The following is a 19,357-nucleotide window of genomic DNA, read 5'->3' as shown; positions in this document are numbered from 1 at the left end:
TTTCAAAACTAAAGACATACACTGGACTGCTATGCAGAAAATGCAGACAGAAGGCACATCAGAGTCAATCTTGTCTTTCTCTATGAGTAATTATTAATTGATGTCTGGCATTTAGCAATGCTGTTAGTCTTCCGGCAAATATAATGGTAGGCCTAATAGATATGTTTTTTATGAACCTGATGAGCTGTTCTCCTTTTTTTCTTAGAAACGTATTTTAAAACAACCAAAAAATGCCCACAATAAGAAGAAAATTAATGCCACTTAGCACCTTCATGCTATGTAACAATCTATTTTTAAATAACATTGCACCGATTTATTCATATTCAAACTTGCAATCCCTTTCCCTTAGCATCCGGTTTTGTATTCAGTGTATGTTTGGCTGTTAAAAACTGCCATCTTCACTTAGAAACACAGCAACAATTGTGGCTGAAATAATGGTAAAAACTTAGGTTCTAATTACGATGACGATGGAAAGTGTTCCACCGTCGCGTTTTTGGCAGCCCGACCTCTGCCTCCTCGAAGAGCTGACCGCCCGATCTGTGCAGTGACGCAACTGCGTCAGCACAGGCCGCCCTTGGAGGGGGTCCATGCAGCTTACAGTCAGCCCAATTAGGACCTGCCTTTCTGCCAACCTGTTCCTGGGCGGAACACCATCATGTGAGAATCATCAGAAAGGCAGGTAATGAGATGAATAAATGGCTCAAGGGTGATTGTGCCCATATGCACATGTACTTCCCTCCAATGCCTTCAGTTTGGGTGCCTGTAATGTTTCACTTACACAACAGAATGCAAAGAAACAGTGCACCTGACTGGCTGGAGGCACCATAGTATGTCCGGCATTGGCTTCCGTCTCATTTCCAAAGCCAAAGCGTGCTAGTCGGAATACCGCTGGCTTGGTGATGTTTTTAGACCGCCGGGGCTGGCTGGAGGTAACACCGCTGAAGTCATAATCAAGACCATAGTGCTACAACACTGCAAACACTGGAAATCCATCATTAAACCACACAGTCACTCACAGAACCACAAAACGTCACATTTGTTTGGAAAAACATATGATTTAAACACAAAGGTCAAGCAGAGAAATTTAAACTCACATGGGATACATTTCTGTTTTTTTTATTATTTGTAGTCACCTTGCAACTATAGTAAAACACTATGAAAGGAAAAACCACAAAGTTTAGACACCATGCACTACTGAGACAACTAATCAAATGTACTGGGTCCTTCTCTTCCTTTTGGAATATAATATTAGTCTATCTACCCTCTCTCAAGGAGTATCCATTGCTTTAAATCTGCTAACTGATAATTTGTATAGATCTGATTTGTCTGAAAGGGAGATCTAGCCATCTATTTTGATATGTGTCAATGAATAATTACAACACAATGCTTTGAAATATGGCAATATTTGGCCTAACTATAATACTGACTTCTCCTACCCACTACAAGGGCATTCCCTCAATGCCATTTATGCAACACCCCCACCATGTTTAGTCAAAGGACAAGTTGGGTTCATCATTTTGCATTTCTTTAAATGGTAGTGCTGTATCACAAATGCATTATCTCCTGCCAAAATAGCAGTGGTGGACAATTCTAACATGGGATATTTTGTCACCCTCTATTCAACTATGCAAAAATAATAATTCAAAAGATCCTCGGCTTCTGCTAGAGTAGCAAACCAATTGTTTAAGGAACTTACTTGACCAGCTTTCTCTGGCAATGTACACCTGAAAAGAAAGTCTAATTATTCTGTGAATTACTCAATAACTCAAGGAAAGTAATAGAAACCAGCTGCACACTACTACAAACCAATGGAGCACAGAATGAGACTATTCCCTTAACCTAGAGTGGCAGCAACAGTATTGTAAATATAAATTAGCAATCAGATCATTCTACTATTGCCAAAAAGTGTTTCCTTCATCATATATTCTAGCACCTATGTTTCTGGAGAAAAAAAAAATACAGCCGTCACAGCTTCAAGCCCAAAAATCATACATTAAACAGTCACAGTTATTGTATTATTATCAACTGAATTTTCAAAAATATTCTTTGACCTTCTGTCACTTTTTTACCATGGTGAAGTCCCAACTGTGGATCCCTACTTCTAGGGAAACCTCCTCTCAGGAGCGTAGCTTACTCAGTGAGATTCGGGGGGGTGAATCCCAATTTCACAACTAAAAAGCAGTGGGCTGAAGAATGGAATGGTGAGACATCTAAGGTTTGGGATGAACTGTTTAAATGAGGGTTGCAACAGGTGGACCTCTGTCAAGATTGGCAAAGTGGGTGAAAAACAAGTGGTTTGAATGCTATACCGAGTGACTGGCACTGATTGAACTATTTGAAAGCATTCCTCTCATCACCATTTGGTTATTTGCTTGTCAGTATTATGCCTGGACACTTGAGACTAATGGAGCTTGCCAAGCCCACTATTGCCAATGTTTGTGAATTCTAAAATGTAGTGAATTGCACTCATTCAAGTAGTTCTTCTGTGGCTATATAGTTGTTTCATTTTGTAAACTGGTCACTTTATATATTTAAGATCCTGATCCAAAAAAATAACAAGTGAAAATCTCTTAGTGAAATGAGAACAATTAGCCAAATAGACAAAGACACAGCAGATGTGACTCAGGGCTGCCAGAACTAACTAGCAAACAAAGAATGCATTTGAGGGATGTCACATTCCAGGCACCTGCTACAGCTACAGCTACACCCCTGCCCGCCTATCAATTTGTCACTTAGGCTCTCTTATCCTAATGAGACTACTGGATCTGGGCGGAAGAATCAACTGCTCTGTGGGAGACTGAGTCTGAACCCACTACAGGTGACACCTGTCGGCCTAATGTGGGTTTTGCTACAGCTAACTAGCAGTGCCTCATCTTCACCCAAGAGCTGGGATGATTGGGCAGCCGAGCGCATGACACAATTGACTCCTCAAGGAAATCGTGGTCACGCACATCGCATCTGTTTCTCTCAGTTACATTAGTCTCACAAAAAGAAGGACAATCAGAGGCAGAATAGAATTCAATAAGATTTTATTGAAGCAACTGCATCACCTTAGATAATAAAGCATGTAGTGCAATAACTAGGACGATAAAGCACGATAGGATTAACATTGTGACAAGAAGAGTAAAGCATAAAAATAACGCTACCATATTGCCACTATAATCATTAGAATAATTCCTACATTGGCTATGTTAGAGCACAGCATGTTAAGCTCTAGTTTTGCCCTTCAGGTTCCCCTGGGAAGACATTATCCTTCATACCCGAGAAAGAGGCCTGTAGACTACATCAGAAGCTACAGCGACACACTCAGCGATCAGCATACAATTGTGGTCATCTGGCTGGACTCTCCCTTTAAGGTACATGGGTCAAGTAGTGCTTTTATAATAAAACAGATGATGTACCAAGAAAGGATCCCTACATAAGATGTGTATGTTTCTATGAACACTAGAGACAAAGCGTTATCATGGTAGGAAAAAATATGTATCCTTAAACATTGCCGCTTCCTCAAATTCCCCCACACGAGGAATGGATGACTGAACTTTTCTGCTTTGCTACATATAACAGGAGAATATATAAGCTGCAAGATTGGCTCCAGAATTTTGAAGATCTGTGGGGTGCAATTTTGCACCTATTTGAACCTGTCCGTATAACCATGTTGTTAGACCTGACAGCCTTAGGGTGGTCTTCCTCCAACTTTTTGCCTACCTCCCTCTATTTTCTGACCTTATTTTTGCTGGTTTTAGGACTACACACCTCACCACTTCTGACCAGTGCTAAAGTGCTTGTGCTCTGTCCCCTAAACATGGTATCATTGGCTCATACCCAAGTGGCATAATTAATTTACCTATAAGTCCCTTCTAAAGTGCACTAGAAGTGGACAGGATTTGCAAATTAAATGCTACCTAGTGGACCTGCAGCACTGATCGTGACACCCACATAAGTAATCCCTTTACCATGTCTCGGGTCTGCCAATGCAAGGCCTGTGTGCGCTGTTTCACTGCCAATTAGAAGTAGCATGTAGAACTACTTGCTAAGCCTTAAATTCCTGTTTTATTACATATAAGGCAAGCCTAAGGTAGGCCCCAGGTAACCCATAGGTCACGGTGCTATGTAAGTAAAAGTCAGAACATGCACTTAGATGTTTTACATGTCCTGGTAGTGAATAACTCCCAAAGTAATTCTTCACTTCTGAGAAGACTGCTCCTCTCATAAGGGGTAATTTCTATCTGAGAGGAATAGCCCTGTCATGTTTGCTATGGTTGGAATGGTAGTGAGAAATCATACTTACTGGTGAAGTTGGAATCTACATTGCTATTTTTTAAATTACAATTTTAGAAAGTAGGCATTTCTCTACACTTACTGCTCTCTGTGCCTATGTAGCCTGTCTCAAATCCACATCTGGTCAGTGCTGGTTGAAAGCTCCCCTTGTGCATTCTACCCAGACAGCCATAAACACAGGACACTCAGCTGCTTCTGCATTCATCTGCATATTGACGGGTCTTCCTGGCAGGAAGGGTGGAGGGGCTCTCATTTACATTTCAAAGGCCAGTGGCCTGCCCTCACACAAAGGACTGATAACCCTCTTCACGAGTCATGGCAGACAGGACTGGGTTGAAAGGGGAACCTGTACACTTCAAAACCACTCTATTGAAGTTTCCCCTACTTCTAAGGTGCTTTTGGGTATATATATATATATATATACATATATATATATATACCCCACCTAAACAGAAACTTCTGGACCGACAACTGGGCTCTGTCAGTGGGACTGCTGTGCTTCCCAAAGGACTCATCTGGACTGCTTTTTTGGAAGGATTGCTCTCCTTGTTGTTGTCCTACTACCTGCTGGCCCCTGACTCTGTTAGAAAGAATCTGCCTTCCCCACAAATGCTCTCCAAGGGCTTGGACTGAGCTTGCCTCCAGTCCTGAAGTCTCAAGACCATCAAAGACTTTACCAAACAGAGGAAAATCCAGTGCATCAGAAAATTGATGCAACACCTGCAAAATTCAATGCAATGCCTGCTGGATCGACACAGCACTTGTCTCGCTGCTGAGGAATCCCGGCATCACCTGCAGGATCAACAAATTGCCTGTTGCCTCTTAACAACACATTCTGGATTTTCCAGGCATCATCCCTTGGTGTCAAATATACCCGCATTGGAGTGAGGTACCAAGGTTGTGCTCTGGGAAACCAACGCATCACCTTGACGCATGGAAAGAAACAACGCATCACATTTGCCACACCAAACTGACGCATTGTTCTAATTTCTGATACATCTCCTCCTCTGCGGCCCACTGCATGGTTATTTTTGACACATCCCAGGTACTATGTGTTAAAAGGAAACAAACACTGATTCTTAAGGATTGAGACTCGTCTAAACCTTTAAAAAGTGATATCTTGACTTCTGCATATTAGATTTTTGTCGTTTTGGTCTTATTTTATTCAGATAAATGTTATCTATTTTCCTAAACTGGTGTGGAGTACTTTTTGTGGTGTTTTTACTGTGTTACTGTATGAGTTATTGTACAGATAGTTTACACATTGCTTTCTATGTTAAGCCTGCCTGCTCTGTGCCAAGCTACCGGAGGGTGCGCACAGGATAATTTAGGTTGTGTTGTGACTTACACTCACAAGGACTGTGGTCCGTACTTGGACAGGTTGCATACCTCTGCCAACTAGAGACCCAGTTTCTAACAACAACCACATGTACTTTGCACACAACCAGGAAGACCCAACATGTGTAAGAGGTAGAGACTGATATACTAGATAGCTCCTGGAGGTCACACAGTGACAGAAGGGAGAATAACGGTCAGCTTTCATAAAAGGCAGGTGATAGGCATGGGGAGGTGAGAGTCAGAAAGCAACAGACTGGCTAGTAGATGGGATGAGGCAATAGAAAATCATGTGAGAAGAATTTGTGTATGATGGAGACTTAGTACTGCAAACGAAAATGGGTGGAGAATTAGATGTTTTAAGACTTCAGGGTCGTTATTTCTTTCTATGATTTACTTCAGGATGATTACCTACATACAGACTCCTTAGTGGGGACAGGCAGCACATTGTATAAATGGTTAAATAAAAAGTTCAATAAGGAAATGTTTCAAGAGAAAAAGGAGGTAAGTTAGTTCAGGCATGATTTGCCTTAGAAATGACACCGTTTAGTGTGAATGCTGCAAAACACTCCATGTTGTGCTAGCTAGATAGCTCAATGGGTTACGAAGGTGCTATGGCTTCTGTTGTCTTCTACAGATAACAAATTCAGATCAGGACAAGGCCAAGTAAATTTAGTATGAGAATAGCTAGTGATGCTAATGCCTAATATTCACAGTGCCTAAAAGAACAATACGCGTATTAATATGAGTGGCCCATGCTATAGCTAGACACAACATTCAAGGCTCTGCCTTGGTGATTTGTCCATTTGATAAGCAAGTCATAAGAGTTGAATCCACCGTCTCTTGCAAAAAAAGAAAACAAAAAAGATGGTCCTAACATAAAATATGAGGGTGTGCTTTTCTCTTTTTTCTACTGAACTGCAGTTCTAATATATATACAACATCATTAATTCAAAAGCATGACGAACCAAACCTCAACAGTATGTCTTTTTGAAAGCATGAAACCCGAGTAAGCTTTGGGCTCTTAGTCACATACTTATTTATTTCCTTCAATAGACTTTAGGGCTTCTCTTGAAATACTTATGTTACTTATGTCAGGAGAGGTCTCCCATTTTGTCATAAATATTTATGTAAACAGAACATAGTATATGGATTCAAAATACACCTGTCCTATTTGATGTTTTAGCCATACCATCCTGCAGAATTGATCGCGCTTGAGGCTTGTTCACACTAACTTTTTCATGTAATATTTCTCATACAGTCAGATTTACTTAACACAAGATATGTGCATTTCAAATGTCAGCCTTTCTGAACACAGTTAGCTGCTATAAGGCAGGCATAGGAAGCAATGTTTTAGTTTGGCACTGACGATAGAGGAGATAGGGTTCAGAGGCTGAAATGCAGAAAATGTAACTAGGAAACCTGTGTTGGGATTGTAGCCAAATGTTATTATAGGCAAATTTCTTTCCCTCATTTTCCTTGACTGTCGATTTCGAAACCATCCTGAATGCTGACTTCTGTATAGGTTAATAAACTCTAATGTAGCTTCATATATTGCAACAATACTTGATTATAAATTGACAGATCACATTATAAAGTGCACACCTTTTGGCTCACTCATGTCAACATCCTCAGAGCATCAAGCCAGCAAACATTTGTGAATCTTCACTTCATTTCATTTTAATGAATTCCACTTGAGGCAGATATATAACATGGAGCACTAGATTAAAAACGAGGATATATTTTTCAGTTTTGAAGAACCTTCTCACCTGCTTATATGAATTCCGCTACATGATTCGCTCAGGCCAAGACTTTTTATATTTCACAATTAGCAGATTGAAGTTCGCTGCTAAAAATGCATGAAATTGAATGCATGGTGGCTCTCTAGTTGGAGCCAGTTTTGAATAAAGATCAGTGCTTTGCAAAGAGACCTGAGACAGATTACAAAGACATTAATGGGGAATGTATCATTGCAAATCAATCGCCTTACACGGGGAACAGGCTAATATCTAGGTAGCAGAACAAATAAACACGAGATAAAATTGCAATTGAAGTTTGCATTTAGAAGTCTATCAAAAAACATACCAGAAATCGCTGGCCATTAATTGTGTGCTTTTTCACAACCTTTTCGCAGTCTTTATAGTTCAACTGTAAACAAAAAAGAGAAGTAGAAACACTGTATTATTTTATATGTAGACAGAAACAGTCATTAGTGCCTCTATGCATTAACATGTAAGCCACATTTCTACACGTGGTGGCCTAGTAAAATAATAACAACGAAGTGTCTGTAGTCATTTACTCCTTTCTACAGTTATTTTATTTTGAACACATCTCTGTGGGCGTCGTAGAAATCAATGGTTGGTTGCCAAATACTTCATCGACTTATGTAAATAGTTTTTACAGTATTAGGGCTTCAAACACAGGTTTAAAATGTACTGCCCAGATCTTTCAAACACATATATTTTAGTCACTACATTTGTTGATGGTTTTATTATATGTTTTTCATCCAACTAGGTCTTTGATTTAAAAAACAGAAATTTCTTCCTAATTCTGGACACATCTTAAAACCTGCTTCTTACATCATTAATCATTTTATTAGAGCCGATTAGTCTAGTATTGTTTACAGTGTTGAATCTAGTGGAATGCCTAAACCTAAATATTCTAACTGTATATATTAGAATACACTAGGAACTAGGGGATAGGAATTCCCACCAAAAAAACAACCGAGCAACAAATAAAAGAATAGGTGACTATAAATGTGGATGTTCATGCATTTGGAGTTTGTGTTCCAGGTGTTTGTGCTATTTGTATCCACAAAGATGAAAGTATAGTGCCAAAAATATTCATAAAAAACGTAGAGCAAACAAATGTTTTCCCAGTGGAATGTTCTTCTCATGTCCGCACTCTGGTGTAGCTGGCTTCGGGCGTTTCCACAGGAGGCTGGAAGACTAGGGGGTGGCTTTGCAGCGGTGGAGGACGGTTTTGGTACTGGGGGCCGGTTTTGCAGCAGTGCTGCAATATCAGCCCCCAGTAACAAAAGCAGCAGTGCTTGACACTTGCCATCCTCCCCCGCGGGGCTGGTTCAACAAAATTGCCAGGGCTGCTTTGGGTTCGTATTTCGGCCCCGGTTCTTCCTCCTCTGGCATTTCATAGGCACATGGTTTTTAGGCATACCTAAAAGTATATAATGGATGTCTTTTCAATGCCAAATCCTCTGTGCTAAACGACTATCGCTCTTCCTGCTAATTCCCCCCAAACCTTATATCAAGGTGTGCCAAAACATACCAATCTTGACTGCATGAAATCAGCAGATTTCACAATCTTTAGGACCTATTTTTAGTTTGTCTGACATGGTACTGAATCATGAACATGGACTGCAGACTGACAGTCTGCTGCCCTTTTTAGAGTCAGGCAGATTGCCAAGATCCCAACTGCACTGTCCCCACTACCTCCAAGGCCTGAAAAACAACAGAGTTGGTGCCTTCAGTGTCGGTACATTAGAGTGGCCAAATAAGAAATAAGAAAATTACCCTGACATACTCGGCGAAAACTTCCAGGGTGTCAGGGTAATATATATATATTTTCCTTTTCACATTTAAATTACTTTTGAAAAACAACAACGTTTGGTGAGTAACTGCCTGAAAAACAACAGCCTCTCCCCAAACTTTCACTGGCACTGAGATGTCTGGCGGTCCATTGGAGATCTCTTAACGATGGATGGTGAAGGAAACCTCTGCCACCCAGATGGACCCAAGGCCATCTATCAAAGTATAAATCAAGTCCTTAGTCCTTCAGCAATAATCTTGCTTCATTTTTCAGTAGTAAAATGTAATGAACGAAATGACACTGCAACAACAAAAAAACATGAGAAGGTGAACTGTATATATATATATATATATATATATATATATATATATATATATATATATATATATATATGTATATAGACACACACACACACATATATATATATATATATATATATATATATATATATATATAAATATACACACATAGCAGTCCTTCAACAGCAAAGTCAATATTGTCTCTGGAAAATGCCAACACTCTAGGACATAACTTTCACCAAAGTTTATTGTGTTGCAGCTCATATACACATTTTTTAAGTTTTAAATATAAATTGTTCAGCAAAGACTGCTGTCATCTGGTTATGCTTGACTGGTACCTAGGCATGATTTAAGGCTAAAGGCAATGAAGTGCAGATTCGATACAGAAAACAGGTCCTCTCGATGACAAACTTTACCTTCTGACTTAGGGGACTGATTTAGAGTTTGGCAGATGGGTTACTCTGTCACAAACATGACGGATATTCTGCCCACTATATTACGATTCCCATGGGATAAAATGGGATCGTAACATGGCAGACAGTATGTCTGTCACAAATGTGACAGAGTAACCCCATCCGTCAAACTCTAAATTAGGTCCTTAGTCTCTGAAATAGAAATCAAATCTTCTCAGGGGGGCAAGGCAGCAGGCTGTGGCTGAGCAGGGTTACAGGAGACTGGACAGCAGTCAGATGAGGTCTTGGTTAAGTTGTGGAGTTGTGGTTTCCATGCATAGGAAATCCAAAACTTGCCCCCAAGAAAGATTCCTACCAGGCTGGATACTTTTGACGCCTTTGCTAAGTGAAGATTTCTACATTCTGACTTAGTCATTTGTTTTTGGATCTTGAATTCCTCCAGAGGAGTAAGGCTGCAAGCTGTAGCCTGTCAGGGCTCCTTGGGCCCAGACACCCTCTCCAGGATGTCTCACTGAGATGGATTTGCTGCCGCAGAAAACCTCTGAGATGGAACATCATGAATCTTTGATCCAGAGGCAACACAGCTTAGTCAGACATACTTGGCAGGTTTGCCTTGGCCCTTCGTAGGTCTTTGGAGCCAAACACCTTTTTGGCCTCATGTTTTCCAGGATGTTAGGAGGAGTACACTTTGACAAAGCCAAGGCCCTCAGGACCTCAGGAAGCCCACAGTAAGGTCAACACTAACTTCCACAGAAGCAGACAGCATGGTCCAAGGCAGGTACAGTTAGAACTGGAAAGCTGGGGTCTCCAGGAAAAGAGTTTCTAGCAGCTGTTTGTGTCCTTGTACCTTAACAAGAGGTCAGCCAACTGACCTTTGTAGTCCACTTCTCTGTCCTGGACACAATGGAGAGCAGGTCCACCATTTAAGTCCCTTCACAGGTCTCCACAGCAGGTGCAGTCTTTCTTCTGTCTTCCACAGGTCCAAGAGTATTCTGAAGAGGGTGCCCAGGGAAGCCACAATTATGTTGGGTACTAGCCTGTGGTTGGGGGGTGACCTCTGGCCCCTTCCTGACCAATAGGGAAAACGTTACAAGTGATAACACCAACCACTTTTTGCAGCAGTCCCTGTGTGTCTTACTGCAAATGATCCCAGTCCCCCTCCCTACCTAAGATTGATATGGTATAACTTTATGCCCCTGTGCAAAGTACCTGTGTCCCCTCAGAGGTGCAGTCACGGATATGAGCTACACCTCCTCTGTGGTCACTTCAATCTATCTGGAGGGCAGCTCCTCTTCCACTGCCATTCATGCCTCCCTGACTAAGTGGACAAAAAGGACCCTGCCCAGGTATCAGCTAACATGTACCTGCGACAGGGTAGGCCTCTTTGAAGCTAATTAAACTTATGGGCACAGACCAAATGTTCATGCTACCAGAGGAACAGAACATCTCTCCTCACGAAAAGCCTTTGTCTCTGCTCTGGGAACAGGTCTGAGAGTAAGTTCTCATCTCATCAGGGGGACTATTCAGCTTTGGGTGAAAGCTGGGAGATCGTGCAAAAGGTACATTTCTAAAAGTACCTTCATTACTAATCTGACTTTACCAGTGAATTGGGTTTATAATAAATATTTTAAAAAGTGAAAAAAATGAATTTTGCAGCCTTTACCTAGCCATTCTAGCATGGCTAAACTATTAAATTTAAAATTACATCCCAGTCTTTTCCTATGAAGCAGCTAACCCTCCCACAGTAAAAGTAGCTTTTCATAACTTTTCACTGTAAAGTCATGCGTAACATTAAACTTTTACATGTTCTCCTTTTAAATAACACACATGCTGCCTTTTGTGTTAAGGCCTATTTGGGGATGATGGATTAATCCTTAAAAGGAGAATCTGGGCCTGTCAAAAGGAGTTAGTATGGCAGGTCAAATTTGTAGTTTTAAAACTGCACAAACACACTGCAGTGGGAGGCTTGGAGTCATGTGTACACTTTCACTGTGCTGTGTGGCACAATGTGTGCTGCAGTCTGCTAGTGACAAGTAACACACAAGTCCTAACCACAAGTTGTACCACTTACAGGACTTAAAGTTAAATTAAATATGTCAGTTAGGGATATAGTAAATTTTAAAATGTCTTAGGGATCAGAGCACATTCACTGGGGCCTGGTTAGCAGAGTACCATCACACAAAGTAAAAAAAAACAGCAGCGCCAGTCTCAAACAAAAATCGAGGTGATCATTCAAAAAGAGGCATTTTCCTACAGTATCACGTCTGATTTGTTATCCTTATGACTTATTAGTATTCACTTCTCTGTCTCCTAGTAAACTGTGGTGAGTTCCTCACTCTAAATTTCTGAAGCAGAGGTTTGCAAATTGGCTTTTTCAAAATCAGGGTCTCCTGATTATGTATGCTTGGTGAAGATTCTGAAATCGATTTCATTAGTAACTATTACTATAGTAATATAATCTATAATCTCTTCTTAATTCCTCTTTTCCCACTGGCACAGCTCCCTAGAAACGGAAAGCAGCACTTTTGAAACACCTCTTGAAAAAAAACGTAAACTTCATCCCACATTATCTCGTCCAGTGACTTGTGAGCTTCTTGGAAGAGCAACATTTAGTACACATTAACCACATTGATTTCTGACTAGGATTGTGGACAGATGCTGCTTTAGTTTCCGTGTTGAATGGATCATGGCTTTCCCACTTGCCACATTTAGCTCAATGTATCATCCACATTTGACTTGACTGACCACATTTCTTTCAGATGGATTGATGAGGTAGGTCTGGTGGGGCCCCCAGTGATTGTTTCCCCTTTTTCCTCTTTAATAGAAGATAGTCCTTTATTCGTTTTTAGTTTTTGTGAAAAACAATTCTAAAAGCATTTTCTAAGCTTCCTAACGGGTGTTGCATTTTCTCAGCTCCCAACGGGTGCTGTGTTGTTGCATTTTATTCCCACCACTTTTGTTTGGAGGCAGGTGTCTCAGAGGCTTGGGGGCTGTACTATCGCCGCTGGGACCCAACAGAAAGGTTAAAATGGCTGTCCATACACCATAACATTTATTAGCAAAAAATGATTTCCTTCTGGGCATAGACACTTTACTATAGAGGTGGAGGTATGAGCTATCAAATCTTTAAGGGATTATTTCTCACAGTGAAACTTTCTCCTCAGTTTAGAACATGACCTACTAATGTAGATTCTCTGCAAAAATATGAATCTCTACCTCTTTTGGTGTATCCCAGCCTTCTATACCTTTTCCTTTGTAATAGTCCATGTGCTGACAGTTCTCAGACCAATGCAGACTTTCTCTCCAATTTTCATGTGCCTAATTTGCCAATGCTGGAAAGGGAAAGGGGAGGCTATATGTGCTGAAGTGTATATAGTTCCATCATAACCCTCTTCCTTTCTGTTTCATAAATGGTAGGTCTCCTCTCCAGTTCAGATTGAGCACTACACAAGCCACGTATGTGAGAAGCAAACCAAACCAGCAGAACCAGTAAAGAAATAATACACACAAGAGAACCAGAAACATAAGATCAGGGTCAGTAACCACAGTTAGGAAGGAGATGCAGACAACAAGAGAAATGAAGATTACTACAGATTGCATGGAAGAGAGGGCTGAAACATCCAGATGACAGGAATAAAAAGGAATGGAGGTCTAGAGAATGGAAAAACCAAACACAATGAGGTGTCAGTGATAACAGCAAAACATTGGTTGCATTCTTGGACCCAGGAAAGCCAGGTACTGCATCTTACCTTCTCCTGTCATGAAACTAAGGCCTAGTTATAGGTAGGGGTGGGCGGAACTTGCAGTGTTGCATAAAAACTCAGCAAGATTCCATGGAGGTCGGGAAGGAAAATATGCATGTTGCTGCTTGGGCTGCAATTTACCTCCAGTACCATAAGCAGCAATGAAAACTCAGCACCAACAGCACCATGCAGTGCACTAAAGCACACGACTATTCATGCTCCTTTTGCTGTTCAAGCGGCAGCCAATCTACTCAAGATGAAGCCCCCTGACCACAACCACTCACAACTGTCCTCAAAAGTGTGCATTAGAAAATGGCTCTAGGAGATACCAAATCTCACTCACATTTGTGGAGCCTCAAGGGGAAAAAAAGTCTGCCACATGACAATTGGCGGAATTTGCCTAGAACTCCAAGTAGTTAATAGAATCAAGTGCAAAAAACAAATAAACAGGAAAGTGTATCATAAAAGGTAATTCAGACAATAATAGCCTGGTTTGTATTTAGAAAGAATGATCCCCAAAATACATTTAAAATCCAGTAAAATGGAAGGAGGTCCTAAAAACACCTTACCTCCCTTTACCTCTAGCCACCCCTAAACCTGAAAAACATCTTACCTTAATTTACCTCGAATCTCTATTCCACTTACCCATCCCTTAGCCCTTGAATTTCCCTTTTTCATTTTTTTAATGACATAATGCTTAAGTGATTTTAAAAAAAACTACCTGCATGGCAAAGTATTGCATGGTAAAGTAACAAAAGGAGCAGTGCTTAACTGTGTGGTAAACTCCTTCAGGGTAAAGATAGAGGGGCATAGACTGTGTACTGTAGCATTGCCTTCTTAAAGATATTACTCAAAATATTTGCCGGGATTTTATCGTCAATCTTTGTGTTGGATATAGGATGGTAGCTCGGACAGTATAGAGTATTGTTACAAGGTTTAGGAACCCATAAGATCAGTGCTTTATTGGAAACCCAGGATAAGATTCCCAAGTCCTCTGCTTCCTTGTAGGCCTCATACAGAACATCGACCATCAGTGCCTTTTTCCATTCATAAAATTCACCCCTTGCCCTGTAGTTTTGTTGTAAGGTAGATTGAAACTGGCAACATACACTTCATCTTTTGATATTTCACCATCTAAGCCAACCCTGTCATTATGTGACAGCTTTGAGATTTGTAATCTGGCAAACAACCTCTCCTCTTCTGCTACAGTATTGTGTGCCTCAGAGCCCGTAAGGCCTCTGTAGTAGTCTCCAAAGGTGTGTGGTAGATCATAGGGAAGACAGTTAAGGTGTCCTTGATTGTAATAAATTTCAAGGTTTGTCATCACCATTTCCCTTTGTCGAAGTTGGGCAGCTAGCTGTCTTCCTACCTTTTCACGTGGTTCATAATGTCTTCCCTTAAAGTGGTACAAAGCTTAGTCACCTATTGGTTTAAGAGCCAATTTGGCTTTCTCCAGTGTACTGTTATTGGTATGTATGGGTAAAGTATTTTTGCGTCAATGGGTTGACGGCTTGATTCAATTCAGTCTGTTCCAGTTTCTAGTGTTTCTTAGAGATAGCAGAATCTTGCATAACTTGACCCCCTCGCTGATGCCTTTCAGGCTGCCTATGGAGTTTGTGATAATAACAGTGACCTTTTCTCTTCCTTGAGGACAGTGATAATGTGGTCTTACAGTAGATACTTCTCAGCTGGGACTTTATAACAGGAAGTGTTCGTGCAAAATGGTCAGCCAGCATTCTATAGTACTATAAGAGCATGATCATTAACCCCTTAGCTGCTGGGCCTTTTCCCCCCCCAGTGCTGAGCCCTTTTTTGGCTATTTGGGGTAGTTCGCGCTTAGGGCTTCATAACTTTTTGTCCACATAAGCTAACCACGCCAAATTTGCGTCCTTTTTTTCCAACATCCTAGGGATTCTAATGGTACCCAGAGTTTGTGGTTTCCCCTGGAGGAGACCAAGAAAATAGCCAAAATACAGTGAAAAGTTAGTTTTTTCCAAAAAAATGGGGAAAAAGGGCTGCCGAAGAAGGCTTGTGGTTTTTTCCCTGAAAAAGCCATCAACAAAGGGTTTCTGGTGCTGAAATCACTATCTTCCCACCTTTCAGGAACGGGCAGACTTGAATCAGAAAACCACATTTTCCAACACAAATTTGGCATTTTACTGGGACATACCCCATTTTTACTATTTTTGGTGCTTTCAACCTCCTTCCAGTTAGTGACAGGAATGGGTGTGAAAACAATACTGGATCCCGGAAAGCTAAACATTTCTGACAACTAGACAAAATTCTGAATTCAGCAAGGGGTTATTTGTGTAGATCCTACAAGGTTTACCTACAGAAAATAACAGCTGAAATAAAAAAAATATTGAAATTGAGCTGAAAACAACTGCCATTTTTCTTCATGTTTTACTCTGTAACTTTTTCCTGCAATGTCAGATTTCTGAAAGCAATATACCGTTTTGTCTGCTGGACTCTTCTGGTTGCGGGGATATAAAGGGCTTGTAGGTTCATCAAGAACCCTAGGTACCCAGAGCCAATAAATGAGCTGCACCCTGCAGTTGGTTTTCATTCTATACTGGGTATACAGCAATTCATTTGCTGAAATATGAAGAGTGAAAAAGAGGTATCAAGAAAACCTTTGCATTTCCAAAATGGGATCAAGATAAGGTTTTGAGAAGCAGTGGTTATTTGCACATCTCTGAATTCCAAGGTGCCCATACTAGCATGTGAATTGCAGGGCATTTCTCAAATAGACGTCTTTTTTACACACTCTCTTATATTTGGAAGGAAAAAATGTAGAGAAAGATAAGGGGCAATAACACTTGTTTTGCTATTCTATGTTCCCCCAAGTCTCCCGATAAAAATGATACCTTACTTGTGTGGGTAGGCCTAGCGCCCGCGACAGGAAATGCCCCAAAACACAACGTGGACTCATCCCATTTTTTGACAAAATACAGAGCTGTTTTTTGCAAAGTGCCTACCTGTAGATTTTGGCCTCTAGCTCAGCCGGCACATAGGGAAACCTACCAAACCTGTGCATTTTTTAAAACTAGAGACCTAGGGGAATCCAAGATGGGGTGACTCGTGGGGCTCTGACCAGGTTCTGTTACCCAGAATCCTTTGCAAACCTCAAAAAGTGGCTAAAAAAACAAGTTTTCCTCACATTTCGGTGACAGAAAGTTCTGGAATCTGAGAGGAGCCACAAATTTCCTTCCACCCAGCGTTCCCCCAAGTCTCCCGATAAAAATGATACATCACTTGGGTGGGGAGGCCTAGCGCCCGCGACAGGAAATGCCCCAAAACACAACGTGGACACATCCCATTTTTTGACAAAATACAGAGCTGTTTTTTGCAAAGTGCCTACCTGTAGATTTTGGCCTCTAGCTCAGCCGGCACATAGGGAAACCTACCAGACCTGTGCATTTTTGAAAACTAGAGACCTAGGGGAATCCAAGATGGGGTGACTCGTGGGGCTCTGACCAGGTTCTGTCACCCAGAATCCTTTGCAAACCTCAAAAAGTTGCTAAAAAAACAAGTTTTCCTCACATTTCGGTGACAGAAAGTTCTGGAATCTGAGAGGAGCCACAAATTTCCTTCCTCCCAGCGTTCCCCCAAGTCTCCCAATAAAAATGATACCTCACTTGTGTGGGTAGGCCTAGCGCCCGCGACAGGATATGCCCCAAAACACAACGTGGACACATCCCATTTTTTGACAAAATACAGAGCTGTTTTTTGCAAAGTGCCTACCTGTAGATTTTGGCCTCTAGCTCAGCCGGCACATAAGGAAACCTACCAGACCTGTGCATTTTTTAAAACTAGAGACCTAGGGGAATCCACGATGGGGTGGCTCGTGGGGCTCTGACCAGGTTCTGTTACCCAGAATCCTTTGCAAACCTCAAAAAGTGGCTAAAAAAACAAGTTTTCCTCACATTTCGGTCACAGAAAGTTCTGGAATCTGAAAGGAGCCACAAATTCCCTTCTACCCAGCGTTCCCCCAAGTCTCCCGATAAAAATGATACCTCACTTGTGTGGGTAGGCCTAGCGCCCGCCACAGGAAATGCCCCAAAACACAACGTGGACACATCCCATTTTTTGACAAAATACAGAGCTGTTTTTTGCAAAGTGCCTACCTGTAGATTTTGGCCTCTAGCTCAGCCGGCACATAGGGAAACCTACCAAACCTGTGCATTTTTGAAAACTAGAGACCTAGGGGAATCCAAGATGGTGTGACTCGTGGGGCTCTGACCCGGTTCTGTTACTCAGAATCCTTTGCAAACCTCAAAAAGTGGCTAAAAAAACAAGTTTTCCTCACATTTCGGTGACAGAAAGTTCTGGAATCTGAGAGGAGCCACAAATTTCCTTCCACCCAGCGTTCCCCCAAGTCTCCCGATAAATATGATACTTCACTTGTGTGGTTAGGCCTGGTGCCCGCGACAGGAATAGATCACACAACGGTCAATGATGGTCCTTACGTGAGGCAGCTGTTGACCCTGGGGTGATCCATTCCTGACACAGGCACTAGGTGTAGGCACTCAAGTGGGGTAGTGTTTTTATCAGGACAGGTGAGGAGTCACTGGGTGGTAGGAATGTTGTGGATCCCAGCATATTCCTGTAGTTTGTGTGACAGAAATGCAAGAAAAATTGAGTTTTTTTTCCAACATTTCAGCTTTGCAGGGTATTCTGGGTAAGAAAACTTTGGGGAATCCACACAAGTCACACCTCTGTGGACTCCCCCGAATGTCTAGTTTCCAGAAATGTTTGGGTTTAGTGTGTTTCTCTATATGGCCGCCGAATCCAGGACCAAAAACACAGGTGCCTGCCTTACAAAACCAGTTTGTTTTGCCATAGATAATTTTGATGTCTCCACAATATGATTTGGGTGGTGGAATTTGGGGCTGAACTAAATTGGGGAGCTCCCAAGAGAGCACTCTCTCTCTCTCTCTCTCTGCTTGCCGCCGCATTCACCTGCTCTCTGGGTTGGCCTAACCCACTATTACCCAGTTGCACGAGCAGCTTGCGAAGGGACAGCAGGACTCTCCTCATCACCTCCCTCATAATGTACTGGAAGAGGAGTTATCGAATGGGACTCCTCTGACTGAAAAATCACTCCCAGAGTCTGCGCCATTGTCCTATCCCTCAGATGCTGTCTCAGTATCTGATGTCTCAGTCTCTGATCCTATGTCAGAGCGGTCCTCTATAACCCGAGTGCAGGCAGCAGTCATCCATCAAGATGCCATCTCTGCTATTGGCTAAACTGTTGCTCTAAAACACTAGCCTACGTAGACAGTCACAAAATCGATGGTGTGTGTGAGATAAGTGCAACAGTAGAGGCCACCTTACATGCGCCTCTTCCCTCAATCAGCACGTACTTTCAAGACACTCAAAAAACACCTTGTCACATACCATTCGTCACAGTCTTTAGCACCTCCTGCGCCCAGTCCAACAATCATTATTGGTGCTCCCACTCCCTCCTCCTCAGATTCCCTCATTACCACCCAGCAAAAGTGCCCTTCATCTCTCCATAGCCGCCCTCCACCCCGCACATACATTTCATTGGTATTCGCAGGTAATGGCTGACTTTACTAATGTACTCAGCTATTTACATAAAATACAGATTTGCTCTTTGCAGTAGGCATATAAACCTTCTGCGCTTCTTTATGGCACTAAAACTGCCACTAGACAAGTCGGACCCTTTTCCCCCCAGGGAAACCACACACATATTGACAAAAGTGATATATATATGACA

General features: G+C 41.7%; 1 protein-coding gene across 1 annotated transcript in view; it reads right to left on the bottom strand.

Moving 5' to 3' along the window:
* LCP2 (lymphocyte cytosolic protein 2) overlaps positions 1-19,357 on the bottom strand; it is a 465,302-nt gene that overhangs the window by 405,743 nt on the left and 40,202 nt on the right. The window contains exon 2 of the mRNA XM_069201712.1: positions 7,699-7,761. Coding sequence (XP_069057813.1) covers positions 7,699-7,761 — 63 coding nt within the window. The remainder of the gene's footprint in view (positions 1-7,698; positions 7,762-19,357) is intronic.

This window comes from Pleurodeles waltl, chromosome 7 (genome assembly GCF_031143425.1).
Source record: "Pleurodeles waltl isolate 20211129_DDA chromosome 7, aPleWal1.hap1.20221129, whole genome shotgun sequence".
In the NCBI taxonomy this organism is placed as follows: domain Eukaryota; kingdom Metazoa; phylum Chordata; class Amphibia; order Caudata; family Salamandridae; genus Pleurodeles; species Pleurodeles waltl.
The sequence above is the reverse complement of the archived record's forward strand: the minus strand, read 5'-3'. Positions and strand labels throughout refer to the sequence as shown.